General features: G+C 40.8%; 1 protein-coding gene across 1 annotated transcript in view; it reads left to right on the top strand.

The window, feature by feature from the left end:
* The first annotated feature begins 3,876 nt into the window (after nucleotides 1-3,876).
* sema3bl (sema domain, immunoglobulin domain (Ig), short basic domain, secreted, (semaphorin) 3bl) overlaps nucleotides 3,877-26,570 on the top strand; it is a 66,221-nt gene continuing 43,527 nt past the window's right edge. The window contains exons 1-2 of the mRNA XM_061075276.1: nucleotides 3,877-4,117; nucleotides 22,984-23,144. Coding sequence (XP_060931259.1) covers nucleotides 4,018-4,117; nucleotides 22,984-23,144 — 261 coding nt within the window. The 5' untranslated portion in view covers nucleotides 3,877-4,017. The remainder of the gene's footprint in view (nucleotides 4,118-22,983; nucleotides 23,145-26,570) is intronic.

Genomic DNA, 26,570 nt, shown 5'->3' with positions numbered 1-26,570 from the left:
TGTACAACACACTGGACACTGTCTTCCCCTCCCTCTGTCTCAACCCTCCCTTTTCTCTCTCCACTCACTGTGACTTTCCTGAGTCACTTTGTCCTTCACTGTGTCTCTTCTCATGTCAACTCCATCATCTGGGTTTCTCCTCTCAGGGCCAAGACGGATGAAACATTTATGAGCCCTCAGGCAGACCCACAAACACACCATCTGTCTCCTTGTCTTGTGCCTCAAAAATTGTTCTCCATCCACTTCTTCTGCCCTATACCTCCCACATTGTGAATTCATGAACTTCTGCCCCGCCATTCCCAATCACCACTCAAGGAGCGCCAGTCTGATTTGTCAAAGTGATGCAATGTCAAGATGCTGGTAAGTGCTCTTGCGTTTCATCTCCACTGACAGCTTTAAGAGCATAACTCGGCCCCAGTAGGATTTTGTGAGGCGCAAAGAAGGTCCTTCGCTCAGACGGGACAATTCAATCAGACAATTGACCGCAGTTCTTAAACACAATGAATTCTGAGACGCATGTGGCTCCCTTCAGACTGAATTACATTGTTTGAGAGTTTGGATGGTGGAGCTGAGGCGCAGGAAGATCTGATGCTGGGTTTTGAAGAGCAATCACCATGTTTGAAACCCACATTACTGTTGTCAATGATTGGTAATGACACTGAGGAATTTACAGAGAAAACGAGAGAAGAGTAAAACAGGGCCAAGGAAAATTCATTTAGTCTAATCAGCCCATGCTCCTCGTCTTCCTCTTACCGTCCTGCGGCTAAAGAGGCATTTCTTCTCTAAAAGGCATTTCCAGTTACCAGTTCTTTGGGAAACATACAGGGAACACACAAGAATAGGGATGTTAAGCTGGCAGCTGTTTTACAAATTCATTAATTCAGCTCTTGAACTCCCGCTCTGCCTGTGGCCTCCTCTTCTGCTGTGTTCCCACGTCTGTGTGTCCTTCAAAAACAGTTGGACAAGTGTCGTCCAATCAAAGGGCAGCTGAGAGCGTTTCACTCAAATAAAACAGCGCTCACTGATTTCTATAATGACTTTGCTGTTTTGTTTTGTTTTTGTATGAAAACAATTATTTATTGCAAATTAAATTTAGATCATAAGTGGCTTTCCAGCAAATAACAAGTGTGCTCACTGTGGTTTGGGACCAGACAAGAAAAAGTGGATAAAATACTCTTGGTTCACTTTTTTAATATTTCTTTTAAATTGCAGTGTGCAATAAACCACATTTGGTTTGGTTTATGCATGCATAGTCAAGATATAAACAGAATAAATACATCACAGACCGTTTTTAAACATTTGAACTTGAAGGCTGCATAATCAGTTGTTTGTTTAGAATGAATTAACTTGTTTTTCAAGGAGTATAATGATTATCAAAGACAGTCTGGATTCTCAATCTAGTCTAAAATATCTTAAAACAGCATAGGCAGCAGTGGATTAATACCAAATTAATCATGACAAACAACATGAAAATCATCACAACCCAACCGGCAGCCTCTGGCCGCCACACAGCTTTTCACATTACGTGCCACTGAATCTGATTTTCTTATTCAATTCGCCTGATGGCATTAAACAAGAGCAGACACAGCAACCGCAGATAATATTTCCTGGTGAGTCCCTGATGATGGCACAGCAAAATTCCTTCAAACATGTTTGTCATCTAAAGGATAAAAAGAAAAAACGTGCCTGAAGACAAGTAGCAACATCTTTATTCCATCAGTATGCGTTTGTGGTTACTCGAAACCTGATTTTAATTTGGAGAAGCACAGCACCACTGGAATGAGGTTGAGTGTGTGTTGATGTCAGCAATCTGATCATTTTGTTTATACTGCAATAATGTTTAAAATACTTAATGTACTACTCTGCAGGCACGTATCTTTTTTCCTTTACTTGTATAGTTGAGATTGATCAAATAATTTGGATAAAAACATGTCGGTTATAGAATGATTATATATCAATTTTCTCCAAAACTAAATATATATTTCCAGTTTCATATCTAAGATTGTGTCGAAACATGCCTTTTTCTCAAATTTGGCTAATATATGCAAATCTATTATAATCGGTAGTAAATACAAATTTGATATCTTGTTCTCTGAATAGCGCATCTTATTGAGATGAAGAGTTCAACATGTACCAAAGATCCATTTCATCTCAATCAATCTCCTTTACAATATATATATATGCAGCGATATATAATAACTGAGGGGAGAATCAAACTCAAGATCGTCTCTTTGTCCCACCCCAGGGCAGGAATACTCCTCACAACATGAATGAACAGAGAGTTGACAAAAGAAGCCCTCAGCCCAGCTACATGACGCACTGTCATCTCGAGCACCCAGCGTTCCCACCGACACTTTGACGCTCCGCTCCTTCCCCGCGTTCTGCCTCAGAGCCTTTATCAAACATGTATGAGAGCCTCTTTCCGACAAACAAGTGTTCCCAAAAGCCTCGGGGTCGGGGTAACACTGACACCCTCAATGGCTCTCTATCACCCTGCCGTGACCCCTGTGCTCACTTGTAGGCTCCGTGGTGAATAGATGCACACGGGAGGGGGGTTGTGTGGAAGGTACCCCTCAACTTAATTAAACTTCTGAGCACGTCCCAGGGTGCATCCCACTGAAGAGGTTAAGGAAGGCCAAGTATGCAGAGGGCTCACAGCTGACAGGGAGATACATGTTTTTTTTCAGTTTTTGTTAATTCATCTTGTTATATTCCATTCGTGCTTTTGTTCATTATTCATATGTGTCATTGAACGTCAGATGGAAGGACGTCTTTCTTCATCAGTTGTCCGACAGGCCTACAACTTGCTAAAAGACGAGGCAAGGCAAGTTTATTTGTGAAGTACACTTCAACAACAAGGCAATTCAAGGTGCTTTACATCTACCAACTAATTCCATAAACATGTATTGCTGATTGGCCGAGGAAGTGCCAGTGCCAATTTTAGTGTGATTTGGACGAGTGAAATGTTCAATATTATACAGTTTCATTAGACTGGCGCCCAGAGCTCTGTAGAACTCAGTGGGGTCAGATAATACAGATAAACCAGGTAGGATGAACACAAAGCTTCCCAGCTTCACTCTGAACCATAGACTATAAATATATTTATATAAAGCTCTCGACAAAACATCAGAAACGATAAAAAGTGAGAGTATATTGAACTGTTTGAAGAGGACTCGCTAATGACATGGAATAATTCTGAAGTAGCTCCAGAGCATTACCACAGGACAAGAGAACAGAACATTACAACAGGCAGGTTTACAACAGGCACATATAAAAGGCATTATGGCAACATAAGAAAATGCAAAAAAGAAATCAAAAAATAGTTACATAGAGATATATGCATGAACAGTGCAGTGTAAGAGAGTAGTATATTGATGGATAAAATAAATCCAAGAATAAGACTACTTTAGTAATTGGACGGAAGTTTCTATTTCGCAACACAGAAATCTGTTGAAAAAAAGAGCTTAATCATCACGAGCTTTCCTTTAACCCATCAACAACTTGTGAATCAGTGTGAGCACTGGAGGGCATTCTCTTCCTGTTTGTGTCCTCTCTTCACATGTAACATATGCTATTAAATGCAACTCACTCCCAGATGATTTTGAAATAGTGCTGTGATTCACTTGTAGGAGCGCGCCTCCAAGTGCGCCTGCTTGGCTGGAAGCTGTGCGTAAAGGAGCGCAAGTCTCTCTCTCTCGCTATGCTGTAAAGGCGTGGTCTCTCTCTCTCTCTCTCTCTCTCTCTCTCTCTCTCTCTCTCTCTCTCTCTCTCTCTCTCTCTCTCTCTCTCTCTCTCTCTCTCTCTCTCCCTCTCTCTCTGTTGGGAGCGGAGTGCCGGAGCGCCGGTCTGTGGAGCGCAGTCCCCGAATCACCTCACCAGTGGAGCGGACACGCGGCTGCTCGGCAGACGACCCTTTTTACGCACCGGGGGATATTTCCACCCACAACTGTGTTCTCTTGGAATTTGGTCGTTTTTAAATCATCAGCTGAAAAACAGATGCTTTGAATCTCAAGCAGAATGAAGGAATTTACGCATTTCTTCCACATTGTTGCGCTACTTGTCACGATCGTCTCAGCGACCAAGTTAAATGTACCACGGCTGAGACTGACATATAAAGGTAATTAAGTGATCTATCTATCTATCTATCTATCTATCTATCTATCTATCTATCTATCTATCTATCTATCTATCTATCTATCTATCTATCTATCTATCTATCTATCTATCTATCTATCTATCTATCTATCTATCTATCTATCTATCTATCTATCTATCTATCTATCTATCTATCTATCTATCTATCTATCTATCTATCTATCTATCTATCTATCTATCTATCTATTATTATCATTTAGTCTCGTGTGGTGTATTTGGAGTCTTCTTTGCTTTTCCTTTCAGTAATTACGCATTTATCAACTCAACATCCTCCTTTTTACGAAGCTTTGAGGCGTTTTCCTTTTTATTATTATTTGTGCACTACTCACACCCTCTTCATGGTGGTCCGGGCTGGAGGCGTTAAATCGAAGGCGATGTTTTGGCTACTGTCTTGTGTATTTTACCATGTGCGTTAATTTGCCTGGTCTCTAGGTTATGAAGCGGCGGTGCGGCGCATGGAGGGGATCCAGCCCCAGGAGGAGGGTCTGGCGGAGCTTCATCTCTATGCGGCTGGATACATTATAAAAGTTTATAGGGCGACAACCACGAGGGAAAACTTAGGGAGGATGTTACACAATCTGTTATAAGCACAGTTAGGATGTTTTTAGTATTAAACTTTCTCTCACATTAGGTCAAACCTGTATAATCACCTGTCTTGAGGTCGCTGTTGTTACACTGGAGATGACAGGATGATTACACAGATTTATAGGCTGCTATGTTGTTGCTCATTGTACAAAAGTCTGATTTCTTTCCAAAGTTGCACCATTGCCATATAACACATCTTATATGGCTTGTTCACATGTGCCCCCTCTCCTCCTCTGTAATCTAAATCCTGATGCTGCTGGACATGACTCACACTGATTTAGTGATAATATGTGTGTTTGTGTGTGTGTGTGATCCAGGTATTAGTCATGTTGTTGGAAACTAAATCTCTTTACACAGTCACATTATAGGCACAAAGCAAGTCTCAATGATCACAATAATTCAATTGGGGGTAAGAGTTAGGGTTAGGCAAGTAAGGTCAGAGTAAGTCTCCATCGCTCAGTCTAAGTCACTGTGATGTCCTCTGAAGTCATGAAGACATGGCCTTGTGTGTGTGTGTGTGTGTGTGTCTGTGTTGTTGCCAGCTGTTCTCATTGTTTCGTTTCACTCAAGCCTTGAGCGGCTCTGCAATCATCATCAGCGATAGATATCACACAGGATTTCCTCCCGTTTGCAGGAGAAAAGTCACCGTCTGAGCCGTTCTGCTCTTCCTGTTGCCTTTACTGGAAACACTGCCTGGAGGGAGGGAGAGTGAGAGACTGGTAAAATAATCAAAGTGGACAAATAGAGAAGGATTTTGATTTTAGGTTAAAGGCCACAGATACAATCGGTACAAGGCACGACATCCTGACTCCTTCACCTCTGGACTATAGGGGTACTTCCTTTTTTAATGGGACAAATTTAGGAAACCATAAGGAGAGTAGAAAGTGAGGAGTCCGTTACTTGGTAACAGTTATTTACACAGTGTCTGCTTTACATGTAAAGTCATAATGTTCACAGAGTGTCTCCCAGTCTCTTTGCTATGGTCCTCCTGACGGAAATGTCATCATTCAGTCCACCGGTACAATATATCCACCTACTGGAATAGAACAATTCAGGATCAGGTACACAAGCAAGGAAAGCCAGATATACACGGACCCTCATTTAAGTATGAATAGAGCTGTGGGCGTGAACATGTGACCAAAGCAACTATGTAACTCTCGGCGGACATGAAACGCAGAAAGTGCGATCAACTCTTTAAATTACATGTTTGTCTCTACTCAGCTGGTAGCAGGGTCCGAGGTTGGGAATGTTAGTGGGTTTTCAGTTTATCCATCCTTTCAATATAAAAAATATCAACATTTAGTGAGAAAAATTGCAAAAAAAAATAAAATTTTGGACCCAAACTGTTTCCATTTTAAAACATGCCGTGACTTTTCCTCTTGTGACATATCCAGGCTGATCAGCCTTGCACAAAAGATGTCGTAATGGATAAATGACCATGAAATTTGGCTCTCATGTGGGAATTTATTTGATTGGCACTATGGCCTTTCCTCTCGCACCACTCACAATGCTTGAGGCTGAACAGCAGATTTGTTGGCATGATGTTTCAACACTCTTGTGTTGTGTAATATATTTATTGAGTAGTTCTAAAGTTGGTTTTGTTTGACAAAATGGGATAAACATTGTAATGGGTTTGTCTTGATTGTGTGTTTTCTCCGAATGTCTCAACGTCTTGAGAGTTGTTCATTATTCCTGCATGCTATTCTATACAAATCATCCTATTTTGCCAGGTTGCAATCATTAATCAGTGAAGTTACCTCAGGGAGTTTGTGAAGTTTCCTGGATGATATTTGTCAAAGAGATAATAAGTCGGAAATAGTGCAACACAACTGAGTAGTGGAGGCAGAGTGGAGGGAACTTCTGTTATTGAGCAAACAAAGTGGTGCCCTGGGCAAACACAAGAGGTGGGAAAACAGTGCCCTAGTTTGACTCACTGTGTTTTACACATGAAAAGTCTCCTTTCAGCTTCCCACATTTTCACGGTGGTAGATCAATAAACAACACCATATAAAACTGCTGTTTCCTAAAAAACAAAAGCTCCACTCTCGTTTTGCATGCAAGACGAGGAGTGTGGGAAGAAACTCGCCCAATTAGATTCTCATTATGGAGGACGCCGTGGTTCCACACTTCCTGTATAGATGACCCCAAATATGATCCCACGGTTCACCCTGTTTTATATAAGTTACTCACTCCTTCTTTCTCTTGTCTCATGTCCAATGGTAAATCTATGTTTACCTCTTAATGTGTCTCATCTTCTCTCTGTTCAGTCTAATGTCTCACTCCTCCTTCTCACATCAGCATTCTTCATTTGTGTTTGTTTGACTGCGGCTTCACTCCCTTTTTTTCATTACAACCCGGAGTAGCCCACAGGGTGTTTGTATTCCCAGGAGGACGTTGAGGCAATTTGGTGACAGGAAAAGCTCTCATTATCTCATTTCAATCAATTAGAGGGTGGAAGTTCAAACAGGAAGAAGGCCATTTTACCTGCCAACTATTAGAATAGGCTACTTGTGCTCCACTGCTCTCCTTTCCAGAGTTTTTGTTTCATTTAGACTTTGCATGCAGCAGATTTAGCTTCTGCTCAAATCATGTGACATGCCTCCCTCTCGACAATCCTGTACAATACACACGCTTCCAGTTTGGCACTCTATTTAAGCTGCAAAGATTTCCCATCTCTCGCTTCGCTTGACTATGCCTCTGCTGCCCTGCGTCAGAATCGCAATGTTGTAGCTGAACACACCTCACCTCATTCTTTCCTCCCAAAACTCAAAAAGTGTTTAGTTGGTCCAGTAACAACATTGCGGACTCCGAGAGAGGACCCGCTCCTGATGTAAATATAAATATTTAAATATAAAGGGCCTATTCAAGGGTAAAGACAGCAACTATTTTGTATACGTTGTATTTAGATGATCACACATTACTAAAAATCCCTCAATTTTATTTCTGCCAATAGATCCCTTTTACCTAAATCTTACACACTGAACCATTAAGGGTCACAGTTGGTTAGCTGCAGCCAATCACAGCTGACACTGGGTGAGAGAAAATGCAAACTCTGAACAACAGTGAGAATGTGCTTGTTTTCATGTGTGTCTTATTAGGTGATAGCGCAAAGTGTTGAGGTGGGTGATGTGTGCGTGGGTGTGTATGTCTGTGGTTGGCTGGACTCCCAGACCTCTGACGAGACCAACCTCCCATCAGGCCTCTCTCTCTCTCTCTCTCTCTTTCTCTCAGTGTCACTGCATGTCCTTCATTTGTCTCCCAACTCCCTTCAATCTGCCTGCTTCTTTTATTCATTTAGATCTCCTTTGTGTTTTTGTATGCTCTCTCTCGCACACACACACATATACACACACACATACACACACACACACACACACACACACACACACACACACACACACACACACACACACACACACACACACACACACACACACACATACACGTACACACTGTCTAATACAATATTCACTTTGTCTCACCAAAGGCAGTTAAAAGCACAAACACTCACATCAGCGTCCTATTTAGATCAGATTGCATTAGTTCCTAGAGTGAGGGCTTCTGTTTGTTTTCGCTTACAGCCGGTGAATTAATGAGTTTGTTTTCTCAGTCAGCGTTGCCCAGATGCACACATGCAGACGGGTGTTAGTTGTTCTTAGGCGGAGCAGGATAATCTGTCACCGGGAGTCTGTTGGAGAAGCGGGAGCTGTTGGAATGTAGGGCGAACTCTATCCTTTCATCTTCCAGCTCTTTTCCTCTCATTTCTCATCTTTCTTTCGAATTCGCACCCATCACTCCCTCACTGCTCCATGTAATAGCCTGCTCTTCCTCTCTGCTGCTTTTCCTGCACTCGGTTTAAGTGGTCCCAGGCCTCTGGACCAACCAAAAACCCAGCCCTGGAAAAGAAAAATAGGAAACAAAAAGGACAAACCCGAAAGCTCAAAGACCCAGCCAACCTGTCAGACATTTACTATTTTTTACGAAGCCTCAGCTCTAAGAAATATTAAAAGGAAGAGAAGTCTTTAAAGGTTCTAGTCATGGTTGACATGTGTTTATACTTCAAATGTTTGTTTAAGTTCTTAATATTTAGTCATGGGATTATTCAGCCCATAGGCCCTTATTTAAAGTTTACAGTACATGACTTATATGGTCTATATGATTTCATAAAGAGAAAGAAAGAAGTTGGAATAATAAGAAAGAGACCTGGTCCAGGTCAAACTTTTAATTCTTTATTTATTCTGGCTGAAAATCTACTTCACTAATGAAAAAGTATATTTGAAGAGAGACAGTTTGACAGATATTTAAATGTTAAAGAGAAGATGGGAAAGCATGTTAATGTTAGTGAGGGCGAAGAAAGTTCCACACATGTCTACTAATCTGATGCAAGTTTGGGCAGCTCATCAATGTTCATATTATTCAGTTTTAAGCTCGGTAACTTTAGCTGTTGCTAGGCAACACGTTCTCCTTGTTGAAGTTGTTAAAATTTATTTTAAGACCAAACAAGTTCAGATGTTATTAAATCTCAAGGCATTAGTTTGAACAACACGTGATGATTCAATATTATAAACTGATGTGTGGATTATAATTTGCAGGGGATTAGAAATTAGATTTGTAATTTGTAGTTTGGAAAAAAGAAAAAGCTTCACGTCCTGGAAGATTTATGATAATTTGGCTGCTTTTGGTTACCCTAAGTGTATACGCTCTTGTAAATACATATTAAACACACAACCATTTCATTTTCATAAACAAAACACATTGACTGTGCATGTTACCATACTTTATAGTACAGTACAATAATGAATACATTTTTATTTTATATTTTAGTTTCACTTATGATTGGTACTGTAATGAAAGCAGCACAGTAGCCCATTGTCCAAATTCCCCATATTTAGTTTGGAAGCTACAGTTTCTGTGCGGTATGTAGAGTCGCTGACAGAGGGAACGCACTTCATGTTTCTGACACATGATGTGAGGGGTGTGTGAGACAAAGAGAAATGCACAGAGATAATGTTGAATATCTGTAGGTGTGTGTGTGTGTGTGTGTGTGTGTGTGTGTGTGTGTGTGTGTGTGTGTGTGTGTGTGCTGAGGCATGAGTGTGGAGGTGTTTTTGATTTGGAAAGCATGTAGGTGTGCAAAATGTGCTTCAATGTGGCTGTATGCATGTGTGTGTGTGTGTGTGTGTGTGTCTGTGTGTGTTTGTGTGTGTGAGTTTTAGGTTAACTGTGGTTAGTGGTGGTGGGGTGATTGTGTATGTGTGTGTGTGACAGAGAGACAGAGTAATTGCATCTGATGTCGACATGTGTGTGTCTCAAGGTGTCACCTCATGTGTGCGGTGTCGACGGTATCTCTCATAACACAGCCCACAGATGGCGTCCTGGCCCGAGCTCAGACAACACACAGAGGGAGGAATTAGACACATGGGGAGGGGAAATTGATAGTAAATGTGCAAGAGAGGGGGAGTTTGAAAAAGGGAGATAAAAATAGGGTCAGACCAATGAGCACAGATGGAAAGGAAGTTCGGGTTTGAAAAAGGAAGAGAAGGTGCCTGTGATGTTTGAGGAAAAAGAAAAAGTAAAGGGGGGAGTGTAAAAATGGAAAAGAAGAAAGAACAAGATAACAAAGGGGAAAAAATGGGACGTTAAAAGGGAAATTTAGCGGGAGAAATCCAATATAAACACTGAGGATGATAAAATCTGTCCCTGATTGTTTCTATTTGCAGGGTTGGAAACACAACTGTCGTTCTGATAAAGAAATCCCCTCCTCCTGTGACTGTTCTCATTGTTCCTCCTGCTTGTGGATGAAATTAGATTAGTTATCAGTGAGGGCAAGACCACATTTCTTCATTGTGTCCTGGTGAAGTTGTTTTTTGGTTGATTTCTTCATTTCTTGGCACAGCAGGTTTGAAATTAACCTGAAAAAGAGAATAGATTGAGTCCATTCTGCAACATAAAGTAGAACAGATCAGGGCCGGGTCTAGACAGGCATGTATGAGGGGGCAGCCACAAATCTTGAGGGGGCATTGTGCTTTATTATATTATTATTATTATAAATTGGGATTTAGTTTGAGGGGGCACAACATTTATTTGAGGGGGCCAGGCCCCCTCTTGCCCCTGCCTAGACCCGGCCCTGGAACAGATTCTAAACGATTTCATGATTCTCATGGTAATGGTGGAGAAATGACACCTCAGTCACTTGAATATGAAGACTAAAATGAATAAATAATATTGATTGGCTTCACACTCAGTAGAGTGGATACCTCCACCAGGGCCCAACAATTATATTACATAAAAAAAAAACAGCAAAAAATTCAACCCACGCTTAGATATTAGATATTTTTCATCAAGATCAATGACTTATAACCTTAGAAATTACCCATTTATTTGTATGGCTGCGGCATGGATGAAGAGCCCAAGACAAATTAGTTGGGTTAGGGTTAGGGTTGGTTGGACAATAAAGTTAATCTTAGTCCTGCTGTATTAATATTTGTATTGTACATTATATAAATATGAAAATTGGTGAAGTTACTTCAGTTAGTGTATCAGTACTGCTGTATTTTCAGTACATTTTAACAATAAGTGATAACACTGATAACCTTGTTAGATTTTTTGTGATACTGTGGTTGACCACACTATATTAAATGGACAGGATACACACTTATTAGTCACAGCCTCAGCATATAATTTAGAGAAATAAAAGTTGTGTATTTTGTATAGAAGTCCTTGTTTTCCTTCACAAAATGAAACTCCTTGGTGCCAAGTTTACGCTGTGAGGCTGGACGGCCTCTGGATAAACACCTACCAGCTACCTCAGGGATGATCTGGGGGATAAATCTAACACCACACCATGTTCCTCTAAGTCCAAGGATCGGCTGATGGATTTAGTTGCACTTCAGCGCGCAGCAGAACCAGCGCGGCACATACGCACATAATTAGCAGAAGTATGGAAGATGAATAGAAGAGGGAAATGTCCGCAAAGGAGAGGAAACTTCAATGAAGGTTAAAGAAACGTGAGATTGAGGGGGACAGAGGAGGAAGAGAGGGGGATGATGAATGCAAGATCTGTGAATGTGGAAAGAAAACAAAGGATGGATCGATGAAAGAGAGGAAGAGGATGAATGAAGGGATGAAAAAAACAAGCATTACACAAGATGCAAATACCAGAGCAGAGCAGATTTAAAAGAGAGAGATAAATGGACGGAAACAAAGACAGACAGGGGATAAGGAAAGGAAAAGGAAAGGAAAAGACAGAGTGGCTTTGACCATGGAGATTACTTAGGACCCCACTGACACTCGGCATGTGTGTGTGTGCGTGTGTGTGTCTGTGTGTGTGTGTGTCTGTGTGTGTGTGTGTGTGTGTGTCTGTTGTGTTCCAAAGCCGACCCCAGTGTCTACAGCTATGGCAGTTGTTATAACATGAGCGCTACAAATCACAGCAGTAGACACGCACCAAGGGGGTTCAAGTCCTGGAAAACTATTTATCTAAACTTTCTACATTCTGCCACACCCTGAAAAGTGAAGACTCGCAGCAGCTCACTTCCCTGCTGTCCTCCAGGGCTCTGACCCCCCCTCTGTGACCCCATCTGATCTATTGTTTTTGTCTCTTGAGCTAGACTCTTTTCTTCTGCCTGTACCACTAGGTTCTGTTCTGCTCTGTTCTGCCCTTTTCCTTTCTGTGTCAGCTCCACATGCTATTTAAAACCCAGGGTTGTATAGTTTCTATTGGATTAGAGCATATTTTCATTATTCTGATATTGCTTCTGAATCTGTGCTCTCTGTGCCAGTGAAGGCCAATCACAAACTCTACTGTTTCCCATGAAGTTTTGAAAAACTTGATGTCCACGAAGACCAACCCGCCATTGAATTCAGTTATTTATGCAGTTATTGTTGGTTAGGTAGAGCAGAGTGACAGAAAGAAACATTAAATCTATTTAGTTAATTGGAAACAATAGTGAAGAAGACATTATGGCCACACCAGTGTTTTTGTGTGACTGTACCATAGACAGTATATAAAGAGTGAAGTTAATAAAAATAAGGCCATAGTGTTGATTACCACCTGGTGTCTGTCTCAATGTTAGTAGAGGGGATGTGGATCAAAGTACTAATAATTTAATAAAAAAGATCTATAGCTGTACTAAGGCACCGTGTTGCGCCAAAACAATGTGTTTAACCTGTTCACATTCATCATCCTGAAAATTTAACAGAATCTTTACCTCGTTGTGGCATGAGAGGAATGGTCAGGGTTACAGTTAGTGGCTAAGGCGACTGAGGTTTCAGTAAATGCAAATGATGATTTAAAAAATGTCATACCTTTCATCTTGGTTATTCTGACATGTTTTTACTCATCACATCAAACCTGTCACATGAGACCCCTGTAGGACTTAAAAATATATCTGTAGTTTGTGAGCGACATTCATTTGTCTTTTGTGAAACTGGTGCCTTGAATAGTAATTGGGATACACATGTCCACCCAAAAGCTTTTAACACTTCCCACCAGCTCACACTAACACCTTGTGAAAACTTGGTCACTTGGACTAATGTTGAACTTGGCCTTCACTTGTACACCGCTGTCGGCCAAGTGCTTGCTGAGTTGTGGGGTTTTACTGCTGCAGCTTGAGGAAGAAACCTCCACCAGTCGTTCTGTGAAAACATCCTCGGTTCTGCTTGTGTATTTATTTCACTGGAGACATTAAAGGATTAACGGACAATTTCACATGGTACAGCTGGACATTCCTGCACGGCACAGCAAGAGCACAAAGTGATTAGAAAGAGAAAAACATCACACAAATGATTACACACAAGAACGAACCATGGCACAGAAAGAGAGGCTCCTCTTGTCTTCTCACGTTGTTGTGGTGTCCTGCCGTTTGGCACTTTTGGCTCCGAAGCGGTGCAAAGCAACAGAGGAGCAGGCCAGAGGTGCAGGGTACCCTCTACATGCCGGGTGGGAAACATTACATGTCACGCACACACACTGAGATGCTGCGCCTGTCACCAACACAAACGCAGCCTCTCTGTCAGCAATCAATTAGTTCCACTGGAGCCACTGACAAGAAGAGCTGAGCACAATGGCTCCACTGTGGCCTGACGTGTCTATTAAACAGCAGCTGACAAACACACAAACATTACGCTGAGCTGACACTAGAGGAAAAGCCACTGTGTTCACATATGTGCATACATCTGTGTGGGTTTATCTGTAAACACACAGCGTGCTGCTGGATGTGCACTGCAGCTAGATGGTTTAATGACCATCAGGTTTACACTTTCAGCATTTTATTTTATTGTTTGATGAAATACTGAAATCTGGTAGGGTGGAGAGATAATTGTCTGTTTCTATTCTATTTCTCTTTAGGTTCTTGTCATCCTTCTTATTCATTCAAATGACATGCTACAAAGATCAGGGATAGGACCTGTGCATTTTAGTTGTCATGGTTACACTCTACCTATCATTTTCAAATACGGGCCCAAGATCATGCTGAAAACATTTGAGCTGTTATTCACTATGTAAACGAGCTGCTCAAAAGAAGTTGATTTTGTCTGTCGTATATATCATTGTAAATACATTTTACAATAGCTGACCACAAGCCATGCCCCTTTAGAGTCATTAACTTTTTTAAATTTTTGCAATCTCCATCAGCAACACTTAAAAATGTAAATATATACAGTTATGACATGTTTGTTTTAATAATCAGAAAAAGGCTTGCGAACAATAGTTTTGACTTAAATTGAGAGAGAAGAGAAATGTACTTTTCAGAGATCAGCTCTCTGTTACATTCAATTAACACATTGTGTGTGTGATTAATCCATAATATAAATAATACATGACAAGCAACAGCAAATTTGAGATTTGGAAGCCTTGGATGAGACGTCAGGGGAGAGACGGATGAGAGTTAAAAAGTGAAGTCTAAGAAGAGAGTTGGGAGAGAGACAGCTCTTTTCCTTTTGGAGGGAGGAATATATGTGGTGATGAAAGGGAGAAGGGATGAGGGCAGAGGAAGGATGAGTGATTTTTCAGATAAAAGCATGAAGAGGGAGATCAAGAAAGGAAAAGAAGTAGCGATGAGGAAAAGGATGAGGGAAAGCAGGTGTTTAGAGAAGAGGAGTTTGTCATGCATAATTTTGGATAAGAGAGATAAAGTGAGGTGTGTGTGTGATCGTGGTACGGGTGAGAAATGGAGTGAGAGAGGAATAAAAATGGGAGGAAAAAGGATGAAAGCGGACGAAAGAGAGAGATGAATAGAAATTAAATAAACAACTGGCCATCATGGGGAGGAAGAAGAAAAGGGATTGAGGGAGAGAGGGGAGAGAGGCATGATGAAATGATGGAGGTAAGGGAGGCAGAGGAGGGTGAGGGTTGAGGAGGATCGAGGGTGATGAGGTAACACCCTATACACTGTGTTTTGATTGGCCCAGCAGGGAAGATCGGATAACAGGAGCTCTGATAGGCATTCTGAGACGGTGAAGGCTGAAGATGCCTTGATTATGTCTGTGTGCATGTGCTTGCATGTGTGTGCATGTGTGTGCATGTGTGTGCATGTGCTTGCATGTGTGTGTGCATGTGTGTGCATGTGCTTGCATGTGTGTGCATGTGTGTGCACTCCCTTTGCCGCCCTCATCTCTCGTGGTTTCATCGCATGATCAAATGGGATAAAAATGTGAGCTGTGTGGCTAAAATGTCCATCCAGTGATGAGCAGGAACAGGTTGACTGGAAATCCCTGGATTTACTCTGTCATGGTTTATCTGGCCTGTTGCATCTCTGCCAGGAAAAATCATTATGAAAAGAAAAGTTAGCTGAACTTCTCAGCAGCAGCTAAACTGTACCCCGAACACTTTCAAGACCAATATCCCTGCTCTATAACTTTGATACCAGTATCATCACAATAAACATTTGGGTTTAGTCAATAGATTTAATTCCCTTCGCATTGGATTACCAAATCACGCTGTGGAAAATTTGTTTTTGAGAGTCCTTCTTCAAAATGTTCAGAGATTCCACTGGATAAGACACTTTTGTGCTTCTTTTGGCATCAGAGGAAAATTCCAAGGATCATCAAAGACATAAGCAGTCCTCCTCTGTGTAACATACAGTACATTTATGTATCTAATTTAATAGCAATACACTCACTTTTCCAAATGAAAAATAGGACTAAAATTTAAGGAGAAATGAATCCAGTGTTTCTTCGCAATTATATTATTCTCGATGTTTGACAGTTTTTAAATTAAGGTCAGAGAGAGCTTGATAACCAGACACAAAGATCCCATGATAAGTGAATGCAAAGGAAGAGCGGGAAATATGAGACTGTGGTGAGGAGGATGAGGAATGGAGGGCGAAGGAGAAGCGGCGTGAAATTACTTTCTGTGAAAGCGGCAGATTCCAGAAATACGTGGCACACTGCAACAATATACAGCCAAGATGTAATGATACCCTGGGAAATCTGTCAGCGCCATAATGAGCCTAATGAGTCTTTTCAGTGTGTGTGTTTGTGTATCGAAGAGGAATCTGAAGAGATAGAGACAGACACTAAGTTCTGTCGGCTGAGATTGTCATAGGTGTGACTGAACCAGGGGGTCTGTGTGGTGTATGTTTCTGGTATGCATTTTGCATCACAGGGGGTTAAATAGGCTTCAGATGTGCCCCCCCGCACTGCTGGTGCACTGCTGGTACTATTGAATGTGCGTTCGTTTGTGTGTGTGTGTGTGTCTTCTGCTGCTTAACATATCTTTCACTCTGTCTGTGCTCATTATGCACAGCAGAGTTCAGCACGACACATCTGTTGCTCTAAAAATATATTTTCTCCTGATACCTGACTTGAGCACAGTTTTACTCATGTTTCACGACCTGGGATTCTTACTTTTAAAAACTTTGTTTTATATTTGGGCTTTTCTCTAACTGCAGTCATAAAAGTCAAAGACAGCTGGAGATCTTTCATTGTGGTTGTTAAGTGATGCTCCTAACATGAGTGCCTGTGTACGAGGTCCTGGAGAGGATAACAAGGACATAATATGTGTTCACTGACATCTACAGTGAAAAGAAGAGTATGTGCTGTAAATGCTGTGGACAAGATGTTTTTAATTTGGTGGTTTTCTATCAGAATTTACTGTTTAGAGGCTCTTAGCATTTTCCAAAACAAGCAGTCTGCTTATTATAATGGTTTTGTACGCATATTATTTTATGTATCTTTCTTTTCGCTCTATTCCAACCAGATGGCATTGTTGTTGCAACAGATCTTAACATCACAAGGGCACAACAACATCCCTTATGATGCTGTTTGTGTTTCTGCACAACTACCTCACACAGAGCAAATACAGGCCCAAAGGAATAGTTTGACATTTTGGGAAAAAGTTGAAAGTTGAAAAGATGAAAATTATGAAAATTATGAAAAGATCGATACCACTCTCACATCTGTACGCTAAATTAGCAGCAGCAGGCTTTTGGTGTAGCCCGGCATAAAGACTGAAATCAAGGGGAGAAAGCCTAGTCTAAGTAAAAGAAAAACAATAAATTAAAAAAAAGAACCAGGTCTGCTAAAGCTCAGGAATCAACATATTTAGTCTTTATTACTTAATCCCTGCAGAAATATGTAAAAGCAACCAGTTGTGGTTTCATGATGAGTTATGTGCTGCGGTGCCGTTAATAACTGGAGGGGAACGAGTGTTGTCCCAGCATGCATTTGGCAAGTGGCATGGCTACACCATGGAAACATACAGACAAATATTCACATTTACATTTGTCACCACATGCTCTAAACTTCCTGTCTCTGGACTGTCAGGGGAAACGAGCCCAGGTGGAAACCTGTGCAGACAAAGAGTGATTATGCAAACTTCTTCCTGAAATAACATTCAACATGATGCAAAAATAATTTTTAACGTCTCAGCAGGGGGCGAAACTGTTAATATATTTGTGTCATAATGCTGCCCCTTAGTTTCATCATCTCCTCTTTCTTTAATCAGAAGTTTGATTATATTTCGTTCATCCCTGTGTGAAGAAAGGATTACGCAAACTCCCCATATCTAAGGAAAAAAATGGAAATTATCACTATCTTTCATCAGCAGCAGTAAATTAGAGGTGCGCACGTCTGAGTCTCAGATTTGTCAGACACCAGGGCAGGTATGTGCCTGACTGAGCATTGAGTATGTAAGCAAATCTCAGAATGAATTATTACACACATGTCTTTGTAGTGGATCAGACCGCGTGATGCGATAGCTGAGATTTGACACGTACAGTGAAACCAGATGCTCTATCCCGTGTCACTTTGGTTTGGCACGGCTGCTGTTTGTCAAAGCGGAGTCGGCTGGCTGCGCTCAGGGGTGACTGGGCGCATTGGAGACAGATGTAGAAGTTTCCCTCAGGACGTCGTCAGCGATTTTGTAGATGGACGGGGTCTTATAGGACACGAGAAGGGTAAAAAGAGAGACAGGGGACAGCGATCCTGAAGCAGAGGGGAGAGAGACAGGAAGACAAATGGAGAGACATGAGAGGTGAAACACAAGACAGATTCAAAAGTCACGTAAGGAAAATAACACCGGAGAGGAAGTTAAGGATGCGTAGACAGAAGAGACAGAACATGATGGAGGGTAGAGAGGGGTTAAATGGAGAGATGGAAGAGAGGTGAAGATGGATAGACAGCAGGAGAAAGAGAGGTTGGTGAGAGGTGAGGCTGTGGTGGGGGTTCCACAGTGAGGCGATGAGCTGCTGGAGTGATAACAAGCTACAGATGGAAGCTGTTAACTCGTGCGTGTCTCTCTGTGTGTGTGTGTGTGTCTGTGTGTCTGTGTGTGTGTGTGTAGCCGTCATGTGCTTACATTTTTGTTTTTAGATTTGTATATATTTATATATTTAAAGGTAGAAGAAGACATCAGAGTTAGACCTGGCAGAGGGAATCAGAGAGATACTTTCTCTATCTGTGGATAAAAGTTAAGGAAACTGGATGAAACTGTGATCATGCAGCCGATGCAGGATGAGACACAAATCTGATAGAGAGATAATGCTGTTAAGCCCATTCTCTCAAGAAAAATGAGTGTATCATCTATTGTAGCAAATACCCCAAAATGTCACTCGTCTATGTTCAAATAAAAAGCCCTTAAATATACGTTGTGATTGTGACTCTTCTTGATCGAGAGCAAAGGAGGAGGTTGTGCTATGTGACCTTGAGGATTAGAGGCCAATTCCAATCATGGCTGGTTTCTTTCAGCTGTGACTTTGTGTATATTATAGAAACCATGACGACACAGGTTCACTACTGAAGCACTTATTTGAACCCAAACCATCATCTTACCTTAACTCTAACAAAGTTGTTTTTGTCACCTTAAACTACCTTTACATCAAATTGTAAGATCTGAAAGCAGTTTTGGAAAGGTGGTGTTATTGCTCACCCATTCACACATACATTCACACAGCATTACTTAGGAGCCAGGAATTGAACCCAGACCTTCTGGTTAGTGAAGGTGCACTATGGAAGTAAGCAGCAGCACGTTTTTGTCATACCAGACTCAAAAAAGAGTCTGGTTTGCACCTGTCCATCCACACCTATTGGCAACCTCGTGATATTTCTATTTTATCAATAGGATGGTGAAAAAATGTACTCTACATATAAAGTTTAAATAAGGAAAATGAAGCAAAAAAAAATGAATGAAGCAGGAGCAGAGTTGTATTTTCATTGTTCACATCCTAACGACCAGATCCTACATAGTTCGAAAGGAAATTGTCTTTTCTGTTGCTCATTATTTAAATGTCATCCCAGGGCTTCTGTCCTTCGGTTAGTCATATTTGATAAACACACATAGTTTAAAAAAATTCAATAGCTGTACCCTGGTAACCTGAGCGTATCCATCCTCTATAATCTCTCCTGTCAAAACAGAGAGGTGTGCTGTGAACACTAAATCCTGACCCGATATCTGTGAAAGGTCTCAGCACACCCACCCACAGATACACATGCAAAACCACATCCTCGTCTCATCACACACACCCACACATGGTTTCCTGTCAGTCTTCATCACTCTCCCTACAACTGCAGGTCATCACAGGCCTCAGAGCTGTGTGGAAACTGTTGAACCCGAGGAGACAGAGAGTCATCAGCTGAAGACGTGTAGAGCCGCCCTCATGTTCTGCTGATAAGCTATCATGAAAACACTGATCAGACCTTCCTGCTGAAACATCTGGATTCTACATATCTGCTGCTGTCGGTGCACAGTATCAAGGTGCTTTCAGACACGAGGGGCTGTTTAGTGAGAAATGTCCAAGTCAGTTGCTCCGAACATTTTCAGGAGTATTTGAGCCCCAGAGTGTCAAGAAAATATCTGAATACAGATGGAAACATATCAAAGCGTGGGGCTGGCTGATATGACTTCAAATCAGTGACAAGTTTGTTTTAAACTTTTACCGTGATTTCAATAGATGAACGATTTATTTAAATTTTTTAGAGATCTTCCGAATTTTACGTCTGAAAACAGCTTTAATGTTTCAATTGTGCTGCAGGTGTTGAAGTTACTTAAACTACTGGATTATATTCAGTTTGCAATATTGTAACTTGATCTGCTTTTCCCAAAAAAAAAGTTGCTGAGCAATGTTACATATTACTTTTCAAAAGCCACAATAGTAAATATTTTTAGACTATAATGAGAAAACAACACATTTGACATAAAACTGCAGATCAGTGACACACATTTCCATTATCTTATTCAAAACAGTTGTTAAGTTTGACTCCCTACATCTTCTAAATATGTTTTGTTTTCCTCATCTTCATCTACCAGTGCCCTATAAATCCACCAGACATCACAACACTCTCTGTCTGTCTCTCTCTCTACTCATTATTTTCTAACTCCTACCAGATGTAAAAATCCACCCCTCGTCTCTTCTCTCTCAAACTTTATCTTTCTTTCTCAACTTTCTCTGAATTTGCAATTCAGTACCTCCTCCCTGATGCCTCCCTGCTTGTGTGGCTCTGTGCTATTCTTTTCCCAGCAGTGTTATATTTTTATATCCTGTCTTTCTAACCAAGCTGTTCCCCTTTCCTCCCTCTCTTCAGACGTGTTTTCAGAGCATTTAGCAGGCATGGATGTGCGCCTCGGTGATGAATCACCAGATTTTGCGGGTGGATTTGATTTGTCTGCTGCAGAGAATCCTTTAGGGAATTTGTGAGCAGTAGAGAGATGATGAAGTGTTAAACTGTTAAAGTTTCCTCTGCTCTGGTAATGAGGTTGACCGAAGGAGAGGCTGTTTGAATGTGAGTTAGAGGGCTCTGGGAAATTGTAATAGACAATTTTCATTATTTTCTAATAAAAATTGTAGCTTGACTAGTAGATCAAGTGATTTAATAATAACATTTTGAATAATGGATTAATAATTCTTACTCGTGGCCCTGCAGTGATGATGTAGTATGTGTGTGGGAGTGTATGAGTTTGGAAACTGAGATTTCTGAGAAAAGAAAAAAAAAATTCAACTGTTTGTGTGTGTGAAGGCCTCAGTGATGGACATGGTGTCACTGGTGCCGGGCCCCTGTGCTTCACTCAGTCGATACCTTTGCTGAGTGGCAAGTGAGTGAGGCTATTTTCTCACCGGTTGTGTGTGTTTGTGTGTGTGTATGTGTGTGTGTGGGTGTGTGGGTGTGTGTGTGTGTGTGTGTGTGTTTAGAACCAAGTGAAAAAGAGAGGTATAACGAGTGTGACAGACGAGTGATGAGAGATAGACAGAGAGACGTTTCAGACGAAGGACTCCTCCACCAAGTTTGACATGCCAATGACGTCTCCTTAAAACACATCTCTCTTTCCACATCTTGTTACCTAGACAGAGAGAGTGTCAGACAGAGAGAGAGAGAGAGAGAGAGAGAGAGAGAGAGAGAGAGAGAGAGAGAGAGAGAGAGAGAGAGAGAGAGAGAGAGAGAGAGAGAGAGAGAGAGAGAGAGTAGGAAAACAGAAAGAAGAGGTGTTTGTGTGAGAAAGTAGAAGATGTGGAAGCTGCAGGAGGCTGAGAAGCAGCAGGCTTGTGCTTATGCACTGGTGTATGCATACTGTGTGTTTGTGCATGTGTGTGTGTGTGTGTGTGTAAAGGAGAAGGAGGACACCCGACATGAAGCTGAACTTGAATTCAACCCGCTCCTGCAGGGTGGTTGCTTCAACCTTTTGACTGTGAAGCTGCTGGCAGATCAGAGGAGAGCCAGGTGCATCCTAGTGTGTGTACAGATGGACTGAGGACTGCTTCCTCACTGATATGTGCTCGCTTACATGGGAGTGTGTACCAGTCTGCATGTGATCACATAAAAGTCATGTATTTCAGAAAATAACCAGAAGTGCTCTGCGGCAGGTTTAGCTTAACTAAATTAAAGAAGTGAGCTCAGTTCAGCTTTTTTTATTGTACTAGTAGAATGCCTGTTCTAAACCTCCCTGTATAGTGTTAATGCTTTGGAGCTACTTCAGAATTATTCAATTTCATTAGTGAGTCCTCCTCAAACATTTCTACAATATATATACTGTCACTTTTTATTGTTTGTGTGCTGGAGGTTGTGTGCCGAGCTTTTTATAAACAGTCTATGGTGCAGAGTGAAATTAGAAAAAGGTTGTGTTCATCCTATCTGGTTTATCTGCAGTGAAGATTTTAGAGTCAATGTTTTTCATAAAATGAAACTGAATTTACTCTATTACATTTCATTTGTATATTTTATATGTAAGATGAATGATTAACTGAGCTGTTGTTGTATTTTCTGTTTAGCAACGAACACAATCTGCTGACCTAATTTCACACCTTTCAAAATAAAAGCTCTTTTTTTAATTCAGGTCATTATAAAGCACTGCAGCAATGATAGAGGAAGTTATCCATGAATGTTGCTGCCATGACAGAGATCAGATATGCTGAAATAAAAGATACAATATCAAAATGGTCTTGCAGTGATTTTGACCTCAGTTCTGACCCAGTTGTTTACCGCTGCTGTTTATCCGAGGACGTAGAAGAAGACTGAAGGCCAACTGCCCCACCCCCACAGCACTTGTTGCCTGTTTATAAATACTTAAGGTATTGTGTGTGCAAATTGCACCGAATTGCACATTTCTCTTCTTTGAGCAATCTACAAAACATACGTCAAGTGTAAAGCAGATAATTTGTTGAATTAGTAGGTGGATATAAAAGCTCACACTTCCATTCATCCATTTGTCTCCCTGATGCATCAGTATCTCCCCCAAGTTTCTTCTCCTCCTCATTTTATCTTCCTTCATTCAATTTAATACATTGCTCATCCTTTCCTCTCCTCCCTCTGCAGACCTGCTGTCCACCAACAGGTCTTCGGTCTTCAGCGGTCACCACGGTTCACTCTCTCTCACCTCTGTCTTCCTGGACGAGTACCGCGACCGCCTCTTCCTGGGAGGCAAAGACGTCCTGTACTCGCTCCTGCTGGGACCTGCCAGCAGCGAGTCTAAAGAGGTGAGCTTTTAAAACACAGTAAATAATACCAGTCAAAGTGCTCTTGTTTTTTACGTATTCTGTTCTGCTTTCATGATTTATTTACAGTAAAAGGTTAGTTACAGTACAGCCTACATAGAGTACAGAATATAATTACATTTTGATTTAAGCTGCAGTGATTTAAGAGGAGTCAGTCATGATGTATAGGGATGAGATGGGCATAGGAATCTGTGTTTTCCCTGTGTTCGCTCACGCAGAACATCTGGTAAAACACTCCTCATCATAAATCAACCGTCAACTTGAGCAACCGTTTTATTTTATGTTACTGCTATTGCATCATTAGTGAAACAGTTTCAACAAACAGTGATGAAAATATTAAAATAAAAAAAGCCTGCGTAGCAGAAGTAAAGCTAAGAATGACTTGATTACAGATCTGCTTTGTTGTGTAAATTGCTCCTAATTGATAGTTTCTTTGTGAAATCTGTGGATACAGGAACCTCTTACACTAGCATGTCTTGTTATCATGTCTGTTTGCACCTCGGGCTCTTGATCTATAAACAGCAGCCTTCAAAAATACTCTTCAATCAAATTTTATGTCTTCCTTCCTTCCTTTACAAAACACGTTCACATGCTCATACCATTGCTGCAGGAACACCTGTATGAGTACAGCTAGTCATAAATCAAGCGTTGTGTTTCCATCTACTTCACCTCTGATCTGTGAATGAATTTGTCATTAAGGCTCCTGTCAAAACAATGTGACTGTTCCAGATTATTTTGGTTTGCCAGAAACACATGAGAGAATCATTATGATCCAGTTTAATTTTCATCACAGTGGGTCTCACCAACAGGGACGGATGCTCTCATGCTATTGTTTCATTTATCCTTAATATTACATCATTGATTAGCCCTTTGAATAAAGTGTATTCATTTTAATAAGAATCACATGAATGTCTCATGTCACTGATCCAGTGATTTGGCATCTTGGTTTAAATCAAGAAGACCAAATACAGTATGTTAACAATTATGGAAAAAATATAGGTCTCATTTTCCTATGGAATTCATGTTCAGAGTAATTTATTCCGTGCAACAGCAGACGTTGATATGAGCTGTGCTGTGATTTGTAGAGTTAGGGAGTTATTTCTCCTTTGAGTCATCTCTTCAAAGCTTTTGGAAGGCTTCAACACCAGGCACATGAGTAGATTTAAAGGGATGGTTCACAGAAAAAGGAAATTCACTCATTATCTACTCACCACTATGCCGATGGAGAGTGGGGGGGCTGAAGCGTTTATGTCCATAAAACACTTTAGGAGTCCCAGGGGTAAACAGTGTAGCAGCAGAATCCAACACAATTGAAGTAAAGACCTCTTCTTCAGACGTAATAAAACATCAGGAAAACTATCCCTTTGAACTAGAAATGTTTCATGTCATCTGAAGAAAATATGCAGGATATATTTCTCAGCATTTGGGCAACCAGTGTATTTTGTTTTCCATTAAAAAAAATAGTTTCTAGAATGCAGAGAGCTAAAATACATCTCTACGAGAGGAAAAGAGAATTCCCCAGTGTGTTTCAACCACTGTATGAGCTGTATTTGTGTCAGTGTGTGTGTGCGTGTGTGCGTGTGTGCGTGTGTGTGTGTGTGTGTGTGTGTGTGTGTGTGTGTGTGTGTGTGTGTGTGTGTGTGTGTGTGTGTGTGAATGAATGAGTGAATTTCTTTGCTCATACTTGGGTCGAAGACTTTGACAGATGCCGCCCACCTCGTCCGCCCTTTCATTCTCCCTCATCCCTCGCTCAGCCTCCTCTCACTGTTCTCTTGGCTGATGATCACACATGACGTTCGTTCATACCTAATGCCTGCGCTTCTCTCGCTGCCAGCCATTGTGAGATCTTTCAGCGATGCCAGTTCAGTGAAACAAATGTTTACAAGAGTACACACATGTGCCAAACGCACCATAAACCATTGCTAACAGAAGGAGAAGAAAAATAATTGAATGATTTCAAACGATTTTTGACATAAGGGATCACTGTCGGTGTTGCTATGACGAGCAGCTCCAGTGAAAAGTTGTGATCCCTGCAACATTATATAAAATCACAACCTCTGGATTCTTGACGAATGAAACAAGCACTTAACATACAACACTTTCTTTATGTGTTTTAAGTTACACCATGTTAATTTATAACAGAACTAGAGGCATTTACGTTTCTGTTTACGGAAAGAGATTATTTACAGATTTAATGATACTGAGATATTATTATGAGCTTTAGCTAGGTGTAGCTTTGAGCTTTAGACAAGGCTAGGTGCTTTTGTGCTAAGCTAGGCTTAGCACAAAAGCTGTCAATTTTTCTCATGCTATCAATTTTTCTCACTTATATTGAAGACATTTAAGTAAATCACTGCCAAGCAGATTATGACATTTTTTATTCATCACTTTTTGTGCATTTGATACAAAATATGTATATTTTTGAAATTTCATAGCAAGAATGAAACCACCGAGAAGAATGTGTTTTGGTAGCTGAGTAGTTTTCCAGCTCAAACACTGCCCACCACAGCTTTCAATTTCACTTTGGCATCAAAAACATGTTTTCCATCCTTTTTTTCCACTATAAATCTGACCAGCACTGCAGTAAAATAAGAAAGGAGAGTACAATCAAATTCTCAACACAAGGCTTTTGTTGAAAATAAGTCAAATGCTGTTATATCAGTGCATCGTGTGTGTTTCTGCCCAGGCTTTAAACTGGATCCAGTACTGACTGCGTCACATCTGAGAGGGGAAACATTTCACTTAATGAAACCACCCAGAAAACCAGTAAAACAAATTCTGATTTAGCCCAAGTAAATGTTTCAAATTATGGAATAAATAGCCAACTTTCCCTAACTAAAACATTAATTTGAGGTATTTGGTATACAATATTAGATTGCTGTTTATAAAATGTTCCATGTTTTCTTTTTGGTTTTTGGAAATATGTTTGGCAAGTGTCAAATACTTTGTCATGTCTTTCAGCATTTTGAAATGACTGGTTTGTTTTTCTCAATGTTCGGTTACGTATGTGTATGTATGATTTTGGAGATGGTGGCTGGCCCTACTTAGTGAAGTTGGAGTAATCCCCTCGGCCTCAACGGACAACTTTGTAAAAATAATTATATGGTGATGATAAATCAAGTTGCGTTGAGATTCAAAGCTTTCTGAGTAAGTTTTAGGATTGATTTGGTCAAAGGTTATTACAATGATTCAATCGCTTATTTAAATCTGGCAGTTGGGCGAAGTTGGGATGCACTAGTTTGCACTGTTGCCTCAGAGTAAGAAGGTCTTGTGTTCTAACCTACTGGTCAGTCCTGATCTTTTTGTGTGGAGTTGGGTATTCTCCTTGTGCTTGTGTAGGTTTTCTCCAAGTTCTCCAGCTTCTTACAATGATGATCTGCTAACTCTAAATTACCCGTAGGTGTTAAT

This window comes from Limanda limanda, chromosome 7, assembly GCF_963576545.1.
Source record: "Limanda limanda chromosome 7, fLimLim1.1, whole genome shotgun sequence".
NCBI lineage: Eukaryota > Metazoa > Chordata > Actinopteri > Pleuronectiformes > Pleuronectidae > Limanda > Limanda limanda.
This window is presented reverse-complemented; position numbering and strand designations above follow the sequence as displayed.